Here is a 24,537-nt window from a genome sequence, read left to right on the forward strand (position 1 = left end):
ATCAAACTAAAATAGAATTTAATGTGAAAGAGTGAAGGGCAGCTGGATAATTTCATTTGTTTCTGCAACCTTTACCTTTTGTCCATAAAACTCCTTGTATACTAAGCAAGTTATAAAGTCATTTCTCTTGCTTGTAGCAAGAACTTTAAACACTTTTCTCGATAGAAGTGAGCTCTGAATTAGTATGACTTCTTGAAACTTCTAATAACTAAATCCAATGAACGAACTATAAATGAAATCGGACAACTTTAGAAAATAAAACTGCGTGTTTTTCGTCATTAATAGAAACGTTAGCCAATCAGTCATCAATGCCCGTCTAGCTCAGTTGGTAGAGCGCAAGGCTCTTAACCTTGTGGTCGTGGGTTCGAGCCCCACGGTGGGCGATTTCCGAATCTTTTGATCATGTGCGCTGAATACAAATTTATGTTAAATTGTTTTCAGGTAACAAAGGCCACATGTTGTCGATATGTCCGAGTGGTTAAGGAGACAGACTCGAAATCTGTTGGGCTTTGCCTGCGCAGGTTCGAATCCTGCTGTCGACGCTTCATTTGTTTTAGAATTCTTTTGGTTTTTATTTTCAAACCCGTTCCCCAATTTTTATATATACGGTATTTTTTAAAAATTAAATTTTTTTTAATATGTGTCTAATTTGACTCGTAAAATTTTTATTTGATATATGTATTATTTTTGACATATAGGATTCAAACTTATATATGATTTTATAATTTTTTATTAATTTATTGATTAATAAGTTACATTCCTAATTAAACATATTTTAACCCTAAAAAGTAATATATCAATTTTCTAATTAGATATAATTATTTTAAAAGTTAACATATTAATTATATTTTAATATTATATTAAAATAATAAATTAGAAAGTCAAACCTCAGACATCCTACTATGTTTCCTTTTTTGTGTTTTGAATAATTCAATCTCTATGCATAAAATATAATAACAAACGAATTAGCTCATTAAGAATAAAAACAAGTTGTACACCACTGCAAATGGTGGGCGACAGTGAAGGTGACGGAGCAACGGCACATGTCGCCACTAATAGTGTTACTGACTGAAGGCGATACAGAGATTGACGGTGCGACTGTTGAAACCGTCGTGACTAACAAAGAAAAGGCCAAAAAGAAACAAGTGAAGGAAGAAAGAATAAACAAAGAGAATGATACTACAATTGCAATAAGTGATTGGGATAAAAGTTGAAGGAGCGAAAGATAAAAAGGAAAGAAAGAAATTAAATTTAAAATAATAATACTTTTTATTAAAATTCTAGACTTGTGCTTTTTTAATACACAATTGAATTAAAGTCAAAATTTTAGATGTATTTGGTATGTGAAAATAATTATAATTCACTGTAATTGACTCAGTGACACATGTTTAGGGGCCAAATTAACTCTTTGTCCAAATTATAACCATTAGTCTATCTGAGTAACTTGGACTTTGTATTCTCATTTATAATAATGGAAAACTAATTTAAGATTTATATTTTGACACTGTTGGGTAATTTTTTTCATAAAAAAAAATAAAAAGAATTTGTTGCAGGATTGTGCCAAAAGTATTGCTTTGCACACTGACTCATAAAAGGAAAAAAGAATCTCTTTTTATTTTATTTAACCTTTCGTTTTCTATCTTTTGTTTGTTGATTGGGACATTTCTCTGTTTCTTCCTCTGTGACACAAGATCTCACTGCTGCAATCTTTTTTTATTTCTTTCATTATTGAATGGCACTTGCATAAATTCTCTGTTCCTTTTTCCAAGATTTCTGATAGCAGAAAAAAAAGGAAGAAAGAGGAAACATGGCAATATCTATACAAAATCTAATCAAAGAAAAGAAATTCCCTTTCATATTCACTTTCTTTATATTACTAATATGTGGAACTTTCTTTTTGTACACAAATGACACTCCTTTTCCTTATTTCTCTGTCTCTGATCTCCAAAAACAATCATACCCATCTCCCTCCTCATCTTCCTCTCCTCCTCCAACACCCAACCCACCTCAAAAAGCGGCCCTTTCACCCACCACTGATGATAACGATAATGACAATGATGATAGGATTGGAGAGAGTATTAACTGGGAGTTGTGTAGAGGAGATGTGGCTGTGGATTATATACCTTGTTTGGATAATGCAAAGGCTATTAAAGAATTGCAATCAAGAAGGCATATGGAACATAGAGAGAGGCACTGTCCTAAGCCTAGTCCTAGGTGTTTGGTGCCTTTGCCTAAAGGGTATAAAGTGCCTGTTTCATGGCCTAAGAGTAGGGACATGGTAAGATTAATTGTTTCTTTTTCGTAAAGACTATGGTTTTTAGTTTGTTGAGTCAATGCTCTTGGTGGTTTGATTGCTTTTTCTCGGATCAAGTGTGATTGAAGCTACTTCATCTTGTAGGAAGAAAAGGGGAATGGGAGATATTTGTTTTAAATATAACTTGTAGTTTATTTTTGCATACCGTTTTTGGTTTTAAGTGTTAGGAAAGGGGTTCAATATCTAATTGTACATATGATATACATTTGAAGCTTATTATCTTGGATTTTTAATTAGTTATTTGGCTGCTGAACTATTAGTTATTACTTATTGTATTATAGCTTCAGGTGTTGTCAGTCTAATGTGATATACATTTATGCTTGTTAAGATATGAAAATATTGATAATGTGGTTTTCATTTTCATTTCCTAGATTTGGTATGATAATGTCCCACACCCTAAGCTTGTTGAATATAAGAAGGATCAAAACTGGGTGCGCAAGGAAGGTGATTATCTTGTTTTTCCAGGTGGTGGTACTCAATTTAAGGATGGAGTTACTAACTACATCAATTTCATTGAAAAGGTACTATGTGGAATTGATTTGCTGGCCCAAAATTTTTGCTTGTTTATCTAAATTTAGACCTTTTTCTTAATTTTGTTAATTACAGTTTGATGCTCTTTCTGCTTCCTTAACTTTGTTGCTATTATATTAAATCTGGTTCAGATCCATATACTTTAGTAATATACTCTTTCTCAAATTTGAGTTTTCTTCATAATGATGCAGACTTTGCCAATTATCCAATGGGGAAGGCGCACAAGGGTAGTTTTGGATGTTGGTTGTGGAGTTGCAAGCTTTGGTGGCTATTTGCTGGATAAAGAAGTAATTACCATGTCATTTGCTCCAAAGGATGAACACGAGGCTCAGATACAGTTTGCTCTGGAGCGAGGGATTCCTGCTACACTGTCTGTCATCGGCACACAAAAGCTAACTTACCCCGACAACGCATTTGATATGATTCATTGTGCACGATGCAGGGTTCATTGGGATGCAGATGGTATATCTGTTATTGCTTTCTCTTCTGACTTGTGCTATATGAATAAGCAGATTATTCTATTCTTTCTATCAGCTGATTGTGGAAGTTTTGAGATTGCTTTGACAGTTTTTGTTGATTGTTTCAGGTGGAAAACCACTAATTGAGCTTAACAGGATACTTAGACCTGGAGGTTTCTTTGTATGGTCTGCTACACCAGTGTACCGTGATGATGAGAGAGATCACAATGTTTGGAATGGTGAGTTGGGATTCTCTCTGTTCTTATGTGTGTGCATGTCTGTTTTCCTGGAGGACCTGAACCATTGCTACCCCTTCTTTGCAAAGCCTTTAGTATCCATTGACTTACTCTCATAATTGAATTGAATGATTAAAATTCTACTTTATATTGTTTATCCATGTTATCAGTAGATGACAATCGTCAGGTGACGAGTTAAAACTGAAGGCATGATTGCATTCAAAGATGATCTAAGTGGATGTTTACCTTATCTGTTTTATGCAGCTATGGTAGCTTTGACAAATTCTATGTGCTGGAAGAATGTAACCAAGACTATGGATTCATCTGGAATTGGGCTTGTAATTTATCAGAAGCCTGTCTTACCTTCATGCTATGAGAAACGCCAAGAAAATGATCCTCCTTTGTGTGATCAGAAAGATACACAGAATGTTTCATGGTATCTTTTGCAAAAATGTCATCTTTTATAGCAATCTATTTCATCTTATTTCAGTATCCTTTTTTCCTTTTGGGGTCCTTGGGCGTGAGTATTGTATGCTTACAGGTGAATGTCAGAGGGAGAGTATGGGATGTTAATCTTTGTTTCAGAATTTAATTTACATTCTCTTGTCCTCATTAATTATGGTACAGCCTACCGCTGTAGTGAATACTCCTTCCATGGAGAGAAACCCCTATGACGGAAACGTTCAGTCATTATAGATTGAACCCGCAGTGAACCCTTTCCATAGACTCCTCTTTTTTCTTAGTAAACAGGCTCTGGTCTAAAGTAGTTAGGGGCCATTTTTATTAATTACTATTGTTTTTGGTTTCCCAGGTATGTGCCTATTAATAGATGTCTTTCGAGACTTCCAATGGATAGCCAAGGTAACGCAATGAGCTGGCCTGCAGGATGGCCCTATAGGCTTAACACCGTGCCTCCAAGCCTATTAACTGGATCAGATGCTGTAGAAATATTTTATGAGGATACCAGACATTGGTCGGTACTTGTATCTGATGTGTATCTGAATGCACCTGCTATAAACTGGACAAGCGTGCGGAATATAATGGATATGAATGCTGGCTATGGAGGGTAAGATTTATTCAGTCTGCTGATTCTTGTACTTTTCTCCTTTATTATTTAGGTTCCTGAATTACTGGATATTCGCTCTTAATTGTGCATTTAGAATAATGACTTAGTGATAAATATGAAAATGGATTGATGACGTACTGACTATAGTTTTTATTCCAGCATCATTATTGAAATTGTTCAGGAATTCATGTTGCTAACCTAACTTTTTCCTTTTTAGCAGGACCTTGAACTCTTACCATTTTGAAAATAAAGTCTGTCCTTAGATGATAGATGGACCATGGACTTTTCAATATATTAGTCGCGCTTTATATATTCATAGTTTTATTGTATGTTCAGGGTCATGCAACTACTTTCTTCCCAGGTTGAAAGTGCATAAATAAAACCAAATATCAAATACTGTCAAATCCAGCCGCCACAATAGTTCCAAAGGCTCAACTTTAACTTGTTCACATTCTTCATAGCCTCGATTTCTAAGATAGTTTCTATCTTGATTTCTCTCCACTCATAGATGTTACAACATTTGATGGACTCGGAAGATTTTGAGTTTTGGTTCTGTTAGACTTGGTCTCGGACTTGTCATTTTTAAATTGGTTTCAGAATTTCTCATTTTTCCTGATACAAGATTTTCACTTGTTATAATCTGAATATTGACTTGGACAATCCCTTCTTTACAGATTTGCTGCAGCACTAGTTGATCTTCCTTACTGGGTTATGAATGTTGTCCCATTTGACAGTCAAGATACACTGCCTGTTATTTTGGACAGAGGGTTGATTGGAATTTATCATGACTGGTGTGAATCATTTAATACTTATCCGCGAACATATGACTTATTACATTCCAGCTTCCTCTTCAAAAATCTAACACAAAGGTATGATACACAGTACTTAAAAAGCTTTACTCGTTATGCTTCTGAATATCGGTGGCTTGAGCGTTCAAATCTGCTCAGGTGTGACATCATAGAAGTAGTCGCGGAGATTGATCGCATTGTGAGACCTGGTGGATATGTTGTGATTCAAGATACCATGGAGATGATTCAAAAGCTTAGTTCCATGTTGAGTTCTCTTCGGTGGTCAACAAGTCTGTATCAAGGGCAATTTCTCATTGGCAGGAAAGGATTCTGGCGCCCCAGCTGATGCCAAAACCAAAGCTTACCAATTATGATGCTACTTCCACTTGCAATTGCACTTTAGAGTTTTGATAGAAAACGAAAGCTATAAATGATTCTTTTTGCACAATTTTAGCTCAGAAATCTAAATCTAAATCTATGTCTATTCCTCTCCTCTATCAGTTGACTGCTTTTTAAAGTGTAAATCAAATGAAGATATCATAGGAACACCAAAGGAATTGTATTGATTGATTCAGCTATACAAGACTTGTGTGATGCTTGCTTGTTCTTCATTAAATCAGTGTTCTAGCAAGACACAGCAGCAACTTGGTTAATTGTTTTGGTTACTTGATCCCTTTGCTTGTATTATTTACTTCTTCCTTACATCCATATTTTGATATTAAATAAATAATTCAAAGCTCTCAGACAGAAATCTAGTACAAATTGATAATTAATTACACCTAGGGAATGTAAGAATTCTATTTGGTATATGCCACAGCCAAATAACCAATGACACTGAAATGGTAATATTCACCCTCTACATTCCATTCTAAAATTACCAAAGACAAACAAACCAAATGTACATAGAATTTTCCTGGATCCGACAGATAGGTACAATTACATGTGGATTTGCTCAATCTACAATTGTCATCCTCAAGTTTAAGCCTCTAAAGAATCCGGACAATATGCAATTTCAGTGAAACTTCATATACAGGGAGGGCCTCTTGGCATTATCAAGTGCAGGTTGTAACTGTGCTTATCTCCATCTTCCTGAGATTCCATCTTTTGGCTTTCCTAGCTGTATAGGAATCTCAATATAGCATAATTAACATTGCTCTATAGCTTTTTAAGCTAATTAACAAGAATTAACAAAAAAAGGCTGTCCTCATTCAGGACAGAGTTTATCGAGTCCTTGCTAATCATCCCCGCTTCTAACTATCAATTAATGGTTAGCCTTGGAAAGCAAGCATCCACCATATAACCATGGATACTGTCAAAAGAATCATTCTCTCTTATCTTTTTATCAGGTTATTTACTTAAATCTCAAACAAGAAACCTTGATACCTTCAACCCTTTTATAGGAATCTCAATCCGTTTATCACGCCCAAGGACAAGCCAATCTCAAACAATAAACCTTGAATTGGATTAGACATGCTGAGAAATTATACTATATGAAAGAAGGATTAACTAGAGAGATACAAGAGGAGAAACAACCTACAACAAGATCAACATATTTTTTTTAAAAAACAAACAAATGTTACATAAAAGATGGACAAGCATACGTTGAATTGTCTCTTACAATGCTACCATCAATTGCTGCAGCAGTACGAACATAGCAACCAGACTCATCATCCCTGGAAGTTAAAGTTTGGTTCATAATTGCTTTCCCTGAAACTACATAATGACCCTTAACATCCATCCAACCATTAGCAACTTGTTTGTTGTTAACCGAACTCGACAACTTCCCACTTGAAATATTATCAACCAAAGCATGGGAAACATTCGTAATAAGTGTATACATATCCTTCTCAGGTCCAGGCAAATTCCAAGTAATCACATTAAGAGGGTACATTCTCTTAACTGTAACACGACTAAGCAACAAACCCTTCTCATTCATGATTCTAACTTCTCTACTTGACTTCATACTCTGTTTAGCTTGCTTGTAAGTGCCATTTTTCGCAAACCTTACTGAGCTTCTAAACTTATACCCATGACTAACAGCCACAGTCAAATTTGCGACGCTCGACTTAATCCAACCTACTAACTTAGTTTTTCTTGTACCCTTAATTGCAAATGATCCATCAAGCATTCTGAAACTTTCTTGCCGCTTAACAGAAGAACCAGGATTTTGATATGTAACAGATTTAGCGACGACACTAGCGGCACCTTTATCTAACCAAATATGCAAATTAGCATCAACAAGCCAATACGAAATACCATTAGCAACACCTATACCAATAACATGATCTTTACCATCTAACAGAATACCTAAAAACGGCGTTAAATCGAAATCGTAAGTAGGCAAATCAAATGCACCTATAGCGACGGCTGGATCCCAAAATAACGGATTAATACCCCCGCTAAAAATAACTGGAAATGGAACTTCAGAATCAACAAACATACCATCAATTGTGAAAAAGACTTCCCTAAACGCACCGTTTCCACGTAAACTAGTTAGGTTGTTCATTCTAATGTAAGTGTTCGACGGATTTGAATACCAGAACTCATCATTTCCATGAAACGACACGTATAATTCCAAAACGGCTTTACGTGTATTCCTCGGGAACCTCAATTTCTTATATTGAACATCTGATTCGTCTTCTATCCTGAACCAGTAACCTCTATTATCATGAAATGATGAGATCGGTATTATCAAATCCGACGGCGTTTCATACACAACTTTAGCTTGTATTTGATGAGGAAGCATGGCCAAGTGATTTTTTTTAAACGGAAGACTAACGGTGGCGTCTTTGTAAAAGAAGAGGGTGACGTCGACGTGATAAGCGCCGGTATAAACGTCGTTGATGATATTTTCAAGCATGACAGTGAAATTAACGTTTCGTTGTTTAAGAAGAGAAGAGTAACGAGTAATATCTTTTCTAATGGACCAGTAAATACCGGTTTCGGTCGGCTCGGCTGTGCTGGTACGGAGAAGCTCAGCGCCACCAAGCCATAAGCCGGAAATACGATCATATTGATTACCGATTGAGTTGGCGCGGAATTCGAGAGCAACGTGGGGCCAAGGAGAGGAGCAATCGGAGGGCGGAGAGTAAGGGGCGGAGTAAGGTGGATGATTGATTGTGTTGCCGAATGTGTGGTGGATGATGTGGAGTGCGCATGACGGAGTTAAATGATCGGACGGTAATGGATGGATTACTTCGAAGGATTCTTTGTATGAAGGAGGTCTTGGAGATGATGATGATGGTTGTTTGAGATAATGATCCGGAAATGAGAAGAGTGTGAGTGGGAAAATGGGAGTTAAGAGGAGGAGAAGGAGGAGGAGAAGTGAAGAAGGTGTTTCCATGTTTTTGTTTGTGTTGGGTAAGGAAGATAGTGAAGAAAGATGGCTTCTTGTTAGTTATCTTGTTAGGTATCGTTGGTACTGTAATCAGTATATATAAAATTAAATAAAAATTAACTGCTAATAACAAACAATAATAGTGTAAGCTGGTGATAATAATATTTAAAAATAAGTAGGATACTGAAAATCAAAATGTGACCCAATAGTATTATTACTAAATGATAATCAGAAAGTTGTGAGTTCGAGTCCTCTGTCCACCGTTTCAAACATGATTCAGATTGAAGATACTAGTGACTATAGATAGAAGGAGGAGGAGGAAGTGGGTGGGAAGGCTGATTAGCAAAGAAGATAATTTAGAAACTTGAGATGCAGCCATAGCTTAAATCATCTGCAGAGACCACCCCATTTGCAACATCATCAGTCCTGGAGCAGCAGATGGACCCGTGTTTATAACTCAACCTCCGAGCAGTCGCTGCATCCTCAGCAAGATCACTAGCCTGTTAGTGTTGCTCCACAATAGGCATCCATCCATTGGATATCTGGTTATTGTATATATAACTTGACAAGTAATTACCATTAGAACATCTCTCCTCAAAAGCATGAGAAACATTCGCGACGATTCTTCCTGATAGAGTTGAAGTGATCATACTCAGAGGGCATTTCCTTCTAACAATAATGCGGTTGAGCAACTCTCCTCTGTTGTTTAACACCTGTACTTCCTTGTATACCTTGATCTTTAGTTTAACAAATCTGCAAGTTCCATTCTTTTCAAATCTTATAAAGCTTTTGAACTTGAACTGCTGCAGAATAAGAGTGGTTAGGTTCCCTGCACTTGAGATAACCCATCCTTTGGATTCATTTCTTCCCTTCCCCTTTATCTCAAATGACCCGTCAAGCTGCTTAAACTCTTCATGTCTCTCTAAAGAAAGAGAAGGATTATGAGCAACCAGAGTTCCTGATGTGACACGGGATGAGCCTTTGTCTAACCACAGGTGGAAGTTTGCATCAACTAGCCAATGAGGAACAGCATTGCCTACTCCAACACCAAACTCATGAACCTTGCCATCCAGAACCTTTTCCAGGAATGGCGTCACCTCGAAATCATAGGAATGGAGATTGAAAGCACCAATAGCAACAATCGGTTTCCAAAATAAAGGATTAATTTCACTAGCAAACACAACTGGAAATGGTGGCTCTGAGCCCAAAGAGGACCTGTCTATCGGCACTAATACCTCTCTATAGGCATCATTACCTTGCAAACATTATTCAATCTCATGTAGGAACTTGGTGGGTTCGAGTGTCAATACTCATCATGTCCATGAAATGAAACATAAAGTTCCAGAACAGCCCGACGGGTATTTTGTGGATTAGGATTTGCTTTGAAAGCAAATCTAATTCATTTTTCATCCTGAACCAAAACCCATTATCTCCATCATTAGATATTGGGATAATTAAATCAGAAGGTGTATCATAGAAATCCAATGCACGTTCTATCACACTAGCCATATCACTAGTTTCTTGTTGATCAGATGACACTGGAAGTTTCAGGCCTTTACTGTCTAATGGAACAGTAATGAAGCTATTTTTGTGGAACAAGAGAGTTGCATAAACATTGCAAACACCGTTGGAGACACTGTTAACAATGGTGTGAAACTTCATTGTGAGGTTAAGGTTTGTCTGCTCATAAAGAGAAGCATACCTAGTAATGTCCTTTCTGACTTTCCATATGTCTCTTAATTTGCTGGTAGTCAGCTTGGGTGTGCTAGTGCGAAGCAGCTCTATGCCACCCAGCCACAAGCCAGATATGCAATAGGACGTGTCATTGCTGCATTCAGCACGGAGATCAAGAACAACATAGGTCCATGGAGAGGAGCACTTGGAGGGGGGGAGAGTAAGGGACAGATAAGAGGGAGATGCTGGAAGTAGTGAAACTGTGGTTGATGACTGGGAGGACGCATAATGGTTCCAGATGATCTGATGGTAGCGGAGGGGTGATCTCAAAGTATTCTTGAGATTCTGGTGAGGTAATCCAAGCAATTGGAGACGTCAGGGATAATGGAGTGATACAGAGGAAGGCGAGCAGAACAAGAAATGTTTTCATTTTTTGGAGCAAGAAAGTGACTTGCTAAGTGTTTGATCTGATATTTCAGGCTCTCTCTTCTATTATCCAATATAAACAAATAAGCATATATAAATGCACTAAATGGGTCATTAATCATGCATCCTTTACCTTGCACAGCACACGACAAGGTCTCTTAAAACAGTCAAAGTTTTCACTTTCAGAGATAGTGTGAATTAGGAAATAGAAACAGTTAGAATCGTTTTGTTCATGGTGTGATATGGAATATTTCCGTTGCAGAAACTCATTCTGTATGAAGTACATGGCTGACCATTCAGCACAGAACAGTAAAAACACTTCAAATCGGAAGGACTAATTAAGTGACTTAGCATTAGCATTGTTAATATGCTACTCTTGCCTAAAGTTCTATACAACGACAATGGAAAGCTAAGAACTACCCAACCACATGCCATATTGTTCATGAAAATGCATATGCGCATCATATCAGAAGTACCCATCTAAAAATATATACAACTAATATTGATCATGACACAAGATCACTATTAAGAATGAAATGAAGGAGGAGGAGAAGAAGAGGAGGCTCCCCTGTTTATGAGAAACTCTGATATCTCCCTGTAGCCAATGGCTTTAGCCAAGTAGAGTGGGGTGGCACCTTGGCTGCTCTTGGCATTAATATTAGCTCCTTTATTGACCAACACCTCAACTGTCTCTAAGCTACCACCCTCCACAGCCAAATGTATTGGAGAATGTCCTTCATTATCCTGGCATTCCACATCTACTCCAATTTCAACTAGCATTGCTACTATTTTCTTGTGTCCCTTGATAGCTGCTGCATGCAAAGAAGTTAAACCATATTGGTCATGATATTTAGCATTTGCACCTTTTCGTAGTAATGATTCAAGTAGCTTCAAGTCCCCGCCCCTTGCTGCCCTCAACACATCTTCTCCTTGTTCCAGAATCCCCACAATCTCCTCCTGCATCATTTAGCAATTTTGTTTTTTGAGCTACTAGTATAGCGTAAATGTTCTAATGTTACAGGCACACACTTCAATTTTAACTCGAACCACAAGCCTTTTTTAAAAATAAAAGAAAACGAAAGTCTGAAGTACAAATTATTTCTTAAATATTAGATTTTAACGATGAGTAGCATAGATAAAATATAAATGTGACAAGTATTAGTTTATTATAATCTTTTTTCACAACCATTTAGTTAATCTGGAATATAAATGTGTACAGTCCAATCATATATCTTGTAAAGCAGTAGATTGAATATTTAAGTCATTACAATTTTTTGATGTACCAAATAAAATAAGATCAGATATTCAAATCATTAAATACATTTCGATATAATACCAAATAAATTAATTTATGAAATGAATAAAATGAAAATTTTGGAGAAAAAAAGGAAAGACAAGTTGGTCTCTGCACAATAGTATCCAAACTTACATGTCCCTTATCACGCGCAACATCAAATGCTGAACGGCCACGATCATCAGCAATAGTGGGGTCAGCACCCATCTCAATTAACATTTCGACCATCCTACGGTCACCATTTGCCGCTGCCCTATATAAAACAGTCCGGCCATCCTTACTCCTAGCATCCTTATCAGCACCCGATTCCACCAACACCTTAGCACACCTTATATTTCCCCTACTTGCCGCCAAATGCAACGGTGTCCTCCCCTCCCTATCTCTCAAATCCAACGGCACAAACGTCTGCACCAAATTCAAAACCTCCTCCATCCGATTAAAAGCAACCGCCACGTGTAACTCACTCCATCCCTTAGATTCCCACTTATTATCCACCTCATTATCTACTTTCACGCGTGCGTCAATTTTTAAACCAGCTTCAAGCAGCAAGTTCACCATATTTTCTGGGTGAGCCAACTCGGTCGCAACACGGAGAAGTGACTCAGCCTCGACGGGTGGCAACTCAGCAAGAACTGACCTCTGTTTTTTTATTATATTCTTTGCTGAGTTAACATCTCCACAAGTGACGGCGTGGCGGAGAAGAAATGGACCCACAAAAGCAACCTTAAGTTTAAAACTCTGAGTAACTAATCCATGAGGAAGTGAAGAGAACCAACAGTTGAGAGAATCGTCGTCGTCATCAGGGCGATGATTATGAGTAAAAGGTGCGGTTTTGATCAAGAAACTGTCGGCCGGAGATCGAGGAAAAGTGGGAGGGAGATGGGTTTGGGGTTTGAGAATGATTTGAACTGTGGTGGATGATGATGGAGAGACGAACCCAGTTGGTGGATTGACTAAGAACTTGCGCGGAGATGATGTTTGGACTTTAAATGCTACCAGGGTTGTCGAAGAGAGTGAGCTTAAAGTAATGTTGGCTCTGCACTTGGTGTTGAGTGCAAAGTTTAAGCGGACTTCTTTATCTGACACTTGTACGAGTGGCTTCTCTAATTCCATTGGAGATGAAAAAAGTGCAGAAGCGGGTGGAGTTTGAGTTTTGGTTAATGGTGAACTGGAGAGGGGAAGGAAGGCAGCTGGATGGCATAGATACTATAGAGTTTGATTATGGAGAGGATGCACGTGATATTGTGGGGCTAAGTTGAAGTTGTCGTCAGCTACGGTAGAATGTGAAAACGACATGGAGAACACAAAATTTTGGCATTACTCATAAAAAAGGGTTTAAATTGGGGAAAAGCCATTGTTAAGCTTCTAAACTTGTCGGTTTTATCTACTTAGCTTTAAATTTTTATTCGGCAGTCTATAATCAGAATAGGCATAAAAATAGAAATAAAAATACAATAAAGTAGAAATTTAAAACTTCAATATAATAAAATTTATAAATTTAATAATGGAGTTTACAACTTAAGCTCCTATAATAATTTAATAAATAAAAATTTAAATCACAAATTTTTTTCTCATTATCAAAATATAAAGAAAAAAATAAATTTTTATTTATTTTCTTTTTTCTTTTATTTTCTTATATTTTTCCAAAATATTGAGTAATATTATTTTCTTTGATGAATATAGAAATGCACTAATACTTCATCAAATTCTTCTCTAAACTCTTGTGTAATAATCTAAAAAATATAGTTAAAAGGTCAACTAAAAAGATTAACTAATGCCTCATACTAGCATGCGAAGCAATTTAAAACTCTGAATTATTAAGAATAAGGGTTGTTCGAATAATCACGGTATGTAAAGAAAGATAATGAATGTGCTCACCATCATATTTGATAAATATATCACCTTATATCCTTAATTTAACACTTCAACTTTTAATTTAATATAATAAATACTTAATATATAAATATTTTTAATTTAATCTAATATATATCTAAATCTTATTTTTCAATAATATTTAAATATCTATATGCAATACATATAAATGTATTGAATAAAGACATGTTAAAAATTATTAAAATTTTATAAAAAATTAAATTTAAATATTTGATAGGTTATATTAAAAGTTATAATATTAAACTAACTAAATGATCAAGATTTGAAGGCATAAATATGTCTTTAGCCTATATTAAATTATCTACAGTCCCCCATATTAAAATCAAACTACCTTCCAAAAGATGCTTGTGGTTCTATTTTGATTGGAATGAAAATTAAACAATTTTAAATTGATTTTTTAAAAAAGGAAAAGACATGGACGGGCCTATTTAAAGCTATGTTGGCCTATTTACTTATTAATATTTACGGTTCCAACTAATAAAAGATAGAAATTTTTGCTTATTTTTTAAGGGAGAATAATTGAAACAAAACCAATTTTTCTTATGGTTTCAAATTGGATTTTATTAAAATGGAATTTTGATTTCTTTTTACTAAATCGAACTAGTTCGAGTTTGATATTAAATTTACCTATGAATATGGTTATTTTATTGGATTAGTCTTTTAATGACAAGATGAATATAAATTACATAATAATTTATCTAGAGTAAGACACTTAAATTATTAAATTAGTCATAAATAATCTAATTTTGTCTATCTTGTAAAATAATACAATTATCTACACAATTTTCATAAATTAAAGTTAGAAGCTAATTTGCCTAATTACAAGAGAAATGGAAAGGCATAATACAACATTACACAGTTTGTATTTTCTTACAAAGTCCACGTCAGCATGGTTGAATCCCATGGCACGAGGAACAACAGGAGCAATACCAAAAAAAAGCTTGCAAAGCAAGCAGCTGATTCTGTAGGCCCAACCTCCAAAATAACAAACTTAAAATCGTTACAAGTTTTTTACTAATCTCACGCGACAGTCACAACACGAACCAATAATCTCTGTCCACCTTCCTCTCACATAGCCTTTCATAAATATATTATTGTTTAATCTCCGGTTACTTTAGCACCTAAAACATTCTCTTCGCTCAAGGAAACACGCCCTCTCTGCCATGAGAGAGCTCACAGTCTCTGAATTAGAACAGTTGATCAACTTCATTTTCTTTTTCTACTTTCTTCTTCTTCTCGTTTCCTCTTCCTTTTGTTTCCTTCTACTTTATCTTCTTCTTGTTACAGTTTACGATTTTCTTTTTTCAGATTAGTTTCTTTCCTCTTTTTTTTTCTCTAATCTCAAGAACCCGGAAAAACAAAAACTTAACAGTTATCAATTAATAGCAGTAATCATGTTCTATTCTCATCAGCTTCTAGCTCGTAAAGCACCTCTTGGCCAGATATGGTGTGTGTATGACCTGGCCTTTATTTGCTTGTTATGTCTGTTTTACGTCACTCTCTTTTTTTCCGTTTTGATAAGCTGCATTAGTTTCTCTGCTTTTGATTCTACATTTTGAAACTTTCAAGATGATGAACCGAGCTTGAATCTAAAACTCATGCCATTATACGTAGCGTTTTGTTGTTTCATGAAGCGTTTCGGTGTCTATATATTATGTGTTGGCTTTTGTTTTGAACCGTTTGCGGTCTAAACAAGCTACAGAAGCTTCTCTGCTCTGTTAATAATGACTCTCTGTTTTTTGGAAAATGAACTTGAATCTCAATGTGTACCAGTTCTGTGTTTATTTGAAGTGTTTTCTCACTTCTTATTTGCATATGTGTGCTGTGTTTCTAATGCATATAAAACGTGTCCGTTTTTTGTTTCATCAGAGCTACATCAGCTTCTCTGATTTTATGTCGTTATATGATTTTCTTTTTAATAGCAATGGCTCTCTGCTTTTAAAAATAAGCACGTATCTCAGTTTCTATTGAGGATTTTGTGTCTTTCAATGTTTGATTTTTATTTTTTTTCCTTTTCGGTGTGTCTGTGTGTGATAATTAGAGTTTGTGTATTGTAGTTGCTAGACATTCAAGTTATTTTTAACTTAACATGAATCTCTGTTTTATACTTTCTCTGTTAATGTATTGCTACGACAAAGGATGGCCGCAACTATGCACGCGAAAATCAATCGAAGGAAGCTTGATAAACTCAACATCATTAAAATATGGTTAAGACTTACTCTTTCTAAGTCATTTCCATTTTTAAATTCTGTTTCCAATCTATGTCGTTTAACATCTTTTTTTGTTTACAGTGAAGAGATTTTAAATCCTTCTGTACCAATGGCTCTTAGACTTTCTGGAATTCTCATGGGTACCTTATTTATTTATCTTTTTAAATCATTTCCTAATTAAAACCAAAATAACTATTTTATTTTTTTCTCAGGTGGAGTTGTTATTGTTTATGAACGAAAAGTGAAACTCCTTTACGGTAATTCTAATCTCTGTTTTACTATTTTCTTATTCTTTTAATTTCGACTTTTAACAGTTTCTTTTGTGTTTTCTTGCAGATGATGTTACTCGTTTACTGGTACTTGGCACTAACCTTCAATCTATACCCATAAGAGAATAAAATAAAACAAAACCCATTTCCACTATTTTTTCAGCTTATTTGTTTTATTGTTGATGATAAATTGTCGTTCTCTCAGGTTGAAGTAAATGAAGCATGGAAAGTAAACTCAGCTCCTCCAGATCCTACTGTTCTTCCTAAAGGGAAATCTCAGGCCAAGTCTGTCACTAGTTCACTAAATAAACGAGTTTTTGGTTAATGGTTACTGATATTAGAATGATCATTGAAGATAAAATGGTAAATTGTTTCTTATTTTTTTAATCCTACTTTATCTATAGAAAAGAAGCTGTAACTTTACCTGAAAACCAAGATACTGACGCGGGAGAGATTGAGCAATCTGTTAATTTCTCCAATGCAAATGCTGCAATGGAGTTTCAACGAACAGCCTATTTTGCAATGGTAAATCATTTGTTGAACCTTCAATATTGGTTTTTTAAATCCCGCAGTATTAGTGAGTTAATGATTTATTATTTTGGGTGTTTGTGTCATTTTTCAAATATAATCATATTTTCAACTCTCAGGTTGGAATTCCCTACCCGCTTGTAATTGAAAAAAAAAAAAAGAAGAAGAATGTTTATGGTAGCAATTGACTCCAAAAGAACTTTTGTTGGATCTTATGATTGAATTAAATTGCGAGTTCATTTTTCTTGATTGGGAGGAAGTTGATTAATGTACTCAATTAACCCATGAAGCCACATAGGGTCTTTATTTAATCCTTACAGATTTAAATAAAAGAGAATATTGGATTAGTCCAAAATCCAAACCATTAGATTACAGGTTTGGATTTTGACAGTGCGAGTCACTTGATCATGTGACTTAAATCTGGTTACTGTAGGAAATAAACCATCCACTTAAGTAGAGCTGCAGTACTTGCAGGTCTATGACTGGACTTTTTCCTGTCTACATTCATTTATTCAGCGAAAAAGGCTGTCAAGTTTACCACATGGCAATGTCCATCACATAAACTTCCCCTGTATATCTGGGTGTTGGGTATGAAACTTCTCCATTATTCATCTGATTCACCTTTAATCTTTTCTAATCACAGAAATAAAACTTACATAATTAGATACTTTTCGAGGTTTGTTGATGTATCCTGATTTATTGCCAGGACTATCTCGTTCTTCCTGCTTTTTTGTAATATATAAATTAGCATCCTCCTCCTTCCTAGTCTGTTAAATTTATAATTGCCTGGTGCAAAAATTATGATCTAACTTGGTATAGTGCATGAGTAAACAGGAGATAATGGTAATTTCCTTTAAGCGTTCATTTCAATAAATTTCCTAGAGATAGTGCCTGCTAAGCTTATTCGGCATTAGTCCCTGGAGATAATCTCTGTATAATGTTCTGCATATGCAGCGACTTGACGATGTGGACGAGCCCTTCATTAACAATGATTCCAGGGAGGAAGACGTATCCCAGCAACTTCATCAAGGTATCTTCTATTTGCATTTTATTAATGTTGTAATTAATTAGCAATGTGGAACAAAGAGTTCTAAACTACCACCAAGGTTGAAACACATCATATACCACAACAATTGAGTTCCTTAACTTGTCTTCCTCACTAGTTGTCAATCACTAAGGTACAGAAATTTAGTTATGTTGTAATTGTTCCTTATACTCTAACTTAGTGCTATTTTCTCAGCTGATCCTGAACATATCAGATTGTTTGAACGTTTTGATTTATATCAGACACACACAGAAATGTACAATCGCTATGAAAGGTATTCTCAGTTTTATGGTGAAATCTTTGTATCTGAATTTGCATAATTACTGTTAATGATACGGTTCCAATTCAGAAAAACTTGTACATTTCATAATTATGGAACTGTCATCCTGTGAGTTTTTAATCTTGGCAGATTCGATATTGAAGAGGAGGAGACACAGCTGAACTTCACTTCAGGAGAACATGTAGAGATCCCAACGAGTCTCATACCATCCCCACCCAAACAGGATGAAGCTCCAAGCGGTCAGTTATATGAATAAAGTTCCTTTAAAACTTTAAAACCATTTCTTTTACTCGTCGATCAATTCAACAAACTGAGATGCATATGTAGTCAATATGGCTACTAGTCTCAACTGATAGAATAAATATTTATCTTGATAAACATTTGCATAAGAATCATCTAGATGTTTATATATGTTAGCATACCTAGTGCAGCTGATGAAATCCAAGACCGTCAAGAACAAACCAGTCGAGCAAAAGAATGCAAGGTAACCAAACAGGTAAATTAACTAAAGCAACTCCAGGGCTGATTATGCGTAACCATTAAAGAAAATAATACAAGTTTGACTGACCTAGAAAGCATGATGAAGGAGGATCAACAGAGGAAAGGACCAACTAAAAAGAGAATAAAAAGGCAGGCAACCCCCGCAATGGACTATGAACAAACCATTATTCCTGGTCCTACTTACCAGTCCTGGCTTCAGAATGCTTCCGATATTGTCTCAAGAAGAGGAAGAAAAAGAAAGGTATTTTCTTGTTCTCCAACACAGTTCACCTTTATAAGAAGTTTAACAACTTGAGAATTTCCTTACTCTTGCATGTCAGGAGACAATTGGATAGATAAGGGATGAGCTACCCTATCTGTAATTATTTAGATTGTCAATGTGACTTGCATGCATAACAAACTCAGCAAAAAAGAAAATGCAGTCTTGAACACTATACTGTATGCTTTCCAGGCACGCAGGGATATCATGTCTAAAATGAAGACAGCTAACCTCATGGAGCTGCCACCTCTGGTACTTATTGATGATTTATCTGCAAATGCAAATGGAGAAATATATTATCCAGCACCCCTTTTAGAGCTTTGGATGAAAAGTACCCAACCCCCCCATGACTCACCTTCTGGTGAGAGTCTACATACGGTTGCTGTTGAGATTATTATCTTAAAAAAGACAATGAAGAGTAATCCATATTCTACTTGTGTAAGCAGCAAGGACTTCTGCGCCTCTGCCTCCAGAACCATCATCATCATCACCGCTAGAGAGAGGAGATTACCAAGACCCAACAGGATATGTAAGTCATTCCAACAATACCTTAGCTTGTTCCAAGGAAAAGCACTGCAGCCTATTTGATTGACTGTGGGGACTTACAGCCCTTTGAAGACTTTCAGAGTGGAATTGGCTCCGAGTCACTGGGTGCCATAGAGAAACAGCGGAAAACCATCATCAATGAAGTGATGCCAATGGAAACCCTCATGAATGAATTAAGAAGCAAACTTGTTAACAATGGTAGCAAGACAACTGAGGCCAATTTGGTAACACCTGGAAATTCTGGCACGTTCCATCTTGTTTCCTATGTCGTATGCTTCATTGTCTAGTCAGAAGTCCTGTGGTAAATAGAGGACTATGATAATAATTATATAGGATATTACCTTCTGTAAATTTACAGGAGATGAAGTAAGATCCATTCCAAGCTCAGGATCAGGACACGGTATGCCGTCCCATCAGTCAGAAGTCCATTCAGCAAGGTTAGGGAAACTGTCTGTAATATCAACTAGATTTAAGTCATGCTGTGTGTGAAATTTTCAGGAACAGACATCAAATTTGAACTAATTAGTTTTGCAAATTGAAAATATTATGTACATGAGTTGAGGATTTGTAATACTGAGAATTAACTAATCCAACAGGAAAAGGCCTTATTCCGGATCTAGACACAGTGGTAGTAGCCTTGAACCAGTGGAAGAAGAGAATTCATGGCAGTTTCCTGATCCAAATTTCAAGTTAGCCAGGCTGTCTGAGAAGGACCTAACACCTGATCAAGGTAATTTCCTGGCATAGTGATTTCTTTTGATTGCAGCAACGTTAGCTGTTGAAATTTACCTTTTCCAGGCATCAAAGGGATAAAACTCCTTGAATTCTTCTTTTTTCTTATTCTGTTCACAGAATTATTGGTCGAAACTGGACCTACCCAAACTCAGAAGCCGATCATCAATCCGCCTGTGGATAAGATGACTGACACCATCCGAATGTACAGCTCTTTTGAGATTTACCTATTGTCCATGCTACTAATTTATATTGTATGATCAGTGGGCACATACTGCTTGGACTTTAATTTCATACAGGCAGATGAAAACACATTTTGAAACGCCAGGAGCCCCTGCAGTAGAATCCTTGAACAACTTAGCTGCTGGGATGAACCGAAAAGGAGCAGCAATGCTCTTTTATCAAACTTGTGGTATGCAAAAACACAATTTCTCTCCATGCTAACTGCCACAGTAGTATCCTCATTTTAATTTTGTAATAACTTCCATCAAATTAATACTAAGACGAGTGGCTAATTTGTCCGCAGTCCTTGCTTCTCGTGATTGCCTACGAGTTGAACAGAAAGTGCCTTATGGGGAGATTCTAATCTCTAGAGGAGAAAAATTGTGATATAAGGTCAGTACCTATTGGTGGTATTGTACACGCATATACTTCTCAGCATTTTTATCTTGCATTTTTCACCTGTTTATCTTCTATCATAACATGGTTGTTAACTTCACTTATTTCTTCCATGTTACAGCTTATTGTCTGGGGAAAAACCTGAACTTAAACACTAGTGCTGAATTATCACAGTGAAAATATTAGATTGAGAGATTTTCTTATTTTCTTTTTAACCTTTCTCTTGCTTCTTGCATTAAAAACCTGATCATATATTCTTTCTACTTTTACCCCAATATTTTTTTTTTTTCCACATCCTTTTGAATGGCTCTCTCCCTCCTGTAAATTTCTAACTTGCCACTGCATTTATGGCCCATAGTTTGTAATTTCTGAATGTTAATTGGTAATTAAAGTTATTAGCATTAGTTGCAAGTCATTGTTTCCTTTATCCTTCTTGGGACATGGATACTTGTTGTAGAAAGGTTTACTTGTTTTTTCATCTTTGTAAGTAAAAAGATTTACTTGTTGAGAGGTCTGTTTTCAGTCATTTGTCAAAGGTTGGTTGAATTGTCATAAAGGCGTCAAAAAATCGTAAAAGAAAATCGGAGTTGGCAAACTAATATTGGTTGCACCTTGTGATTTTATTAAGCTCTTGTAAGTTTGCCGAATTTTGCAAGGAAATAAGTATTGAAATCTCTTGCCAAGTTACTGGGTAATACTTCGGTTGTTATAATGGATGATTCATGGAAGCATGAAAATAAGTAAAATCATAACGAGGCAGGCCAATTATTTGGGATTTTTTTTTATTATCACCAGGTTATTTAATTTAATGGTGTAGAGAGAAAATTTTAAATATATATAGTGTAATACATCAAAAGTAATAAGTCATTTCTAATAATTTGATTGAGTTATTCATAGTCAATTATACCAATAGCTATTATAACAGATGATAGCTGAGTAGCAAAATAAATTTAAATTACATATTAAATTTTAATTAGTTGTTGTTAGTTTGTGATATAAATTATTAAGAGTATAATGTGTTCAATGTAATTTATATTATTTATTTACTAAAGAAATGTTTAAAATGAAATATAGTGTTAAATATTATAATTAACTTTATTATTTATATTATTAAAGATAAATTCTAACTTATATGAAACTTATTTTTTCTTAAATAAACTATAAATATAAAAATATATTAATTAATATTTTATACAATATTTTAAAATTATAAAAAAAAATTAGTCAGAAAATTACTTTATTATCTTTGATAAGGATAATAGATTTAGTACAATTAGTAGTAGTTGCTAGATAGCCAATCAGCTATTAGCTAGTGACTTTTTTCTTAATTTACAAAATGAATATAATTAGACAAGAAGTAATTATCCTTTTTTATCTGTAATAACTCTATTAACTCGTGATAGTCATTTTGCCTTGTTCTAAGTTTATGAAGAAAATATTAGATCCTTTTTTGCCTAAATCGATTGATGCATTTATCATATGTTAAATTTTATAAGTGAGAGAAAGATATTAATTCCGTATGAAAAAGAATAGAAGTATATTAATTTGCATTAGAACAACTCATATTCTAATTTCTATATATAAGTAATGTATTGAAATATGATAATAATAATAATAATAATAATGTTTTAGGTGTGCCTGCAAAGTGCACATGCTCTGCAGAAGTATAAGGTCGAGCAATTAAGCTCCATAGTGGCAAACAGAATTACTGGCATCCCTCCAGTCTCCAGATTAGCTATAATGGTACCTTTTCTTTTTCTTTTTCTTTTTTCCTTGGATATATATAAAAGAAAAGAATATTAGCTCCTATATTAATAAAGAATAAAGAATAAAATTAAAATTGGCAGATCTCAGTGCACACCCATAAAGTCAAAATCTTCCTAAACATCTCCAAACCAAGGGAATAATTAAATAAAATTGCAATTACTTCTTGCCATTTTAGCCAAAGTAGCTCCAGTTTTCCTGTAAAAATATATATAAAATTATCAAAAACCCATAAATTAAATACCAAAACTTGAGGTCCTGGCTTAAGAAAACAACTTACTATTATCATCCTAATCCCCTTTCTGTATATAACATAAAAAGACCCACTCTCATTTTATAACCCTAACCAAGTTACCATCCTCTCTCTCTCTCCCTCTCTCTCTACCCATTCCTTTCACACACGCTCTCTTTCTCTAATGTGGCCGGAGTGGTTGAGATCACCGAGTAGGGGTCACACCTCAACAAGAGCGCCGCCACCAGCGGATGCAGCAGCAGCAGCAGCAGCACCGCCATCACCATCCCCAAACCCAAGATACTTCTCTTGCTCATCTTTTAAAGACATCCATACTCTTGTTTTAGAAGACCCACCCGCCAAATACGGATCCATATCCCAACAACCCCATTCCCCTAAAATACCCTCCATCTTTCACCGTGTACGGATCGCCACCTCCCTCCTCCGCACACACCGCCACCTCAACCAGCAAAACAACAGCTCAAAGCTCTCCATCATTTCACCCCCACCTAACATAGATGACCATAACATAATCCTCTACTTCACTACCCTCCGCATTGTCAGAAAAACCTTTGAAGACTGCAGGACCGTCAGATCAATCCTCCGTGGATTCCGGATCCCAATTGACGAACGAGATTTATCCATGGACAGTAAGCATTTAGATGAGCTACAAGAAATCACAGGGTCAAAAAAAGTCACATTACCCTTAGTTTTTATAGGAGGAAAATTTGTGGGCGGCGCTGAAGAGATTAAAGATATGAATGAAAATGGAGATTTGAAGAAAATGATTACTGGGTTACCTTTTGTCGACAGCAGTAATAGTAGTAATAACTGTGATCTTTGTGGAGGGCTCAGATTCATTCTCTGCGAACAGTGTAATGGTAGCCACAAGATCTATACGGAGAAGTATGGGTTTAGAAGCTGCAATTCTTGCAATGTCAACGGGCTGATCAGGTGTCCTTTGTGTTATACGCTGTTCCGGCGACGTATGTCATCATAGCACCTCAATGTCTAAGGAAAAAAAAAAAAAGGATAGTTTTAGGCTTTTAGCAGTTTCCTTTTTTAATTTTCTTTTTTTTTCTTACTTTTTAATTTAACAGTTGTGTGGAATATAGGAAAATAGAGATAATTAATCCCATGTATGGATTAATTGTTAATTATCTTATGGGATTTGTTTGTTTAGATTTTCTTTTTTTTCCCTTTTTGTAAATTGGAAAATTTGTTTAGGCTTACCAACAAGAATATTTTAATGGTGTCATTAATGCTTTGTTGACTGAAATTTTGTAATTTACTTTTCTTAATCTTGTTAGATTTTTATTTTTGAATTTTCAAAGACTGGAATTGTGGGTTTTGTATGGCTTATTATTCCATGTATTTTAGTGGAATTTGTGGGAGCTGAATATGTTTGAATGAGAGAGATATGGAGATGACAATTGTGGTAGCAGACAACTCAGCTAATATGTTTCTTGTGTTTTTGTTTTTCATGGGTCCTTTTAAAATTCAATCTTTAAAGGCAGAATCATTATTTAAGTGTTT

General features: G+C 35.4%; 6 protein-coding genes, 1 long non-coding RNA gene and 2 other non-coding genes across 11 annotated transcripts; 5 read left to right on the forward strand and 4 right to left on the reverse strand.

Moving 5' to 3' along the window:
- Positions 1-310: 310 nt before the first annotated feature.
- On the forward strand, positions 311-383 carry TRNAK-CUU. The gene has a single exon. It is a non-coding gene; the product is annotated as a tRNA-Lys (tRNA).
- Positions 384-460: 77 nt separating this feature from the next.
- On the forward strand, positions 461-542 carry TRNAS-CGA. Its single transcript has one exon. It is a non-coding gene; the product is annotated as a tRNA-Ser (tRNA).
- Positions 543-1,599: 1,057 nt separating this feature from the next.
- On the forward strand, positions 1,600-6,009 carry LOC8272079 (probable methyltransferase PMT23). The gene is made up of 8 exons (XM_002520729.4): positions 1,600-2,278; positions 2,686-2,835; positions 3,037-3,307; positions 3,432-3,542; positions 3,804-3,975; positions 4,351-4,605; positions 5,280-5,474; positions 5,553-6,009. Exons 1-8 carry the CDS (start codon positions 1,808-1,810, stop codon positions 5,737-5,739), a joined length of 1,812 nt encoding a protein of 603 aa, XP_002520775.1. The 5' UTR covers positions 1,600-1,807; the 3' UTR covers positions 5,740-6,009.
- An 824-nt stretch (positions 6,010-6,833) lies between these two features.
- On the reverse strand, positions 6,834-8,877 carry LOC8272078 (peptide-N4-(N-acetyl-beta-glucosaminyl)asparagine amidase A). Its single transcript, XM_002520728.4, has one exon. The coding sequence runs from the start codon at positions 8,734-8,736 to the stop codon at positions 6,970-6,972; it is 1,767 nt and encodes a 588-aa protein (XP_002520774.2). The 5' UTR covers positions 8,737-8,877; the 3' UTR covers positions 6,834-6,969.
- A 180-nt stretch (positions 8,878-9,057) lies between these two features.
- Positions 9,058-11,012, reverse strand: LOC8272077 (peptide-N4-(N-acetyl-beta-glucosaminyl)asparagine amidase A). Its single transcript, XM_025157630.2, is given in 3 exon segments — positions 9,058-9,991; positions 9,994-10,101; positions 10,104-11,012. Coding segments are annotated over 3 exon segments (1,155 nt in total). The 5' UTR covers positions 10,393-11,012; the 3' UTR covers positions 9,058-9,233.
- Positions 11,013-11,155: 143 nt separating this feature from the next.
- Positions 11,156-13,377, reverse strand: LOC8272076 (protein VAPYRIN). Its single transcript, XM_002520726.4, has 2 exons — positions 12,260-13,377; positions 11,156-11,787 (listed from the first exon to the last, which is right to left on the reverse strand). The coding sequence occupies exons 1-2, from the start codon at positions 13,235-13,237 to the stop codon at positions 11,356-11,358; spliced, it is 1,410 nt and encodes a 469-aa protein (XP_002520772.1). The 5' UTR covers positions 13,238-13,377; the 3' UTR covers positions 11,156-11,355.
- A 1,687-nt stretch (positions 13,378-15,064) lies between these two features.
- On the forward strand, positions 15,065-21,432 carry LOC8272075 (sister chromatid cohesion 1 protein 1). 3 transcript variants are annotated; one of them, XM_015720224.3, is made up of 21 exons: positions 15,070-15,464; positions 16,156-16,224; positions 16,309-16,367; positions 16,440-16,484; positions 16,564-16,583; positions 16,702-16,781; positions 16,901-17,021; positions 17,979-18,054; positions 18,265-18,343; positions 18,479-18,588; positions 18,781-18,845; positions 18,936-19,091; positions 19,302-19,470; positions 19,556-19,638; positions 19,718-19,898; positions 20,014-20,092; positions 20,252-20,385; positions 20,508-20,592; positions 20,687-20,799; positions 20,914-21,002; positions 21,127-21,432. In XM_015720224.3, the coding sequence occupies exons 1-20, from the start codon at positions 15,412-15,414 to the stop codon at positions 20,994-20,996; spliced, it is 1,860 nt and encodes a 619-aa protein (XP_015575710.2). In that variant the 5' UTR covers positions 15,070-15,411; the 3' UTR covers positions 20,997-21,002; positions 21,127-21,432. The 3 variants fall into 3 exon arrangements, with proteins under 3 accessions (XP_048231365.1, XP_048231364.1, XP_015575710.2); XM_048375408.1 differs by having other exon boundaries at positions 15,065-15,464; positions 16,156-16,367; positions 18,948-19,091; XM_048375407.1 differs by having other exon boundaries at positions 15,068-15,464; positions 16,156-16,367.
- On the reverse strand, positions 18,851-20,134 carry LOC125370352. The gene is made up of 2 exons (XR_007216240.1): positions 19,997-20,134; positions 18,851-19,756 (listed from the first exon to the last, which is right to left on the reverse strand). It is a non-coding gene; the product is annotated as an uncharacterized LOC125370352 (long non-coding RNA).
- Positions 21,433-22,968: 1,536 nt separating the features above from the next.
- On the forward strand, positions 22,969-24,263 carry LOC8276645 (uncharacterized protein At5g39865). Its single transcript, XM_002520724.3, has one exon. It carries the CDS (start codon positions 23,186-23,188, stop codon positions 23,999-24,001), a length of 816 nt encoding a protein of 271 aa, XP_002520770.3. The 5' UTR covers positions 22,969-23,185; the 3' UTR covers positions 24,002-24,263.
- The last annotated feature ends 274 nt before the right edge of the window (positions 24,264-24,537 follow it).

This window comes from Ricinus communis, chromosome 6 (genome assembly GCF_019578655.1).
Source record: "Ricinus communis isolate WT05 ecotype wild-type chromosome 6, ASM1957865v1, whole genome shotgun sequence".
Classification (NCBI taxonomy): domain Eukaryota; kingdom Viridiplantae; phylum Streptophyta; class Magnoliopsida; order Malpighiales; family Euphorbiaceae; genus Ricinus; species Ricinus communis.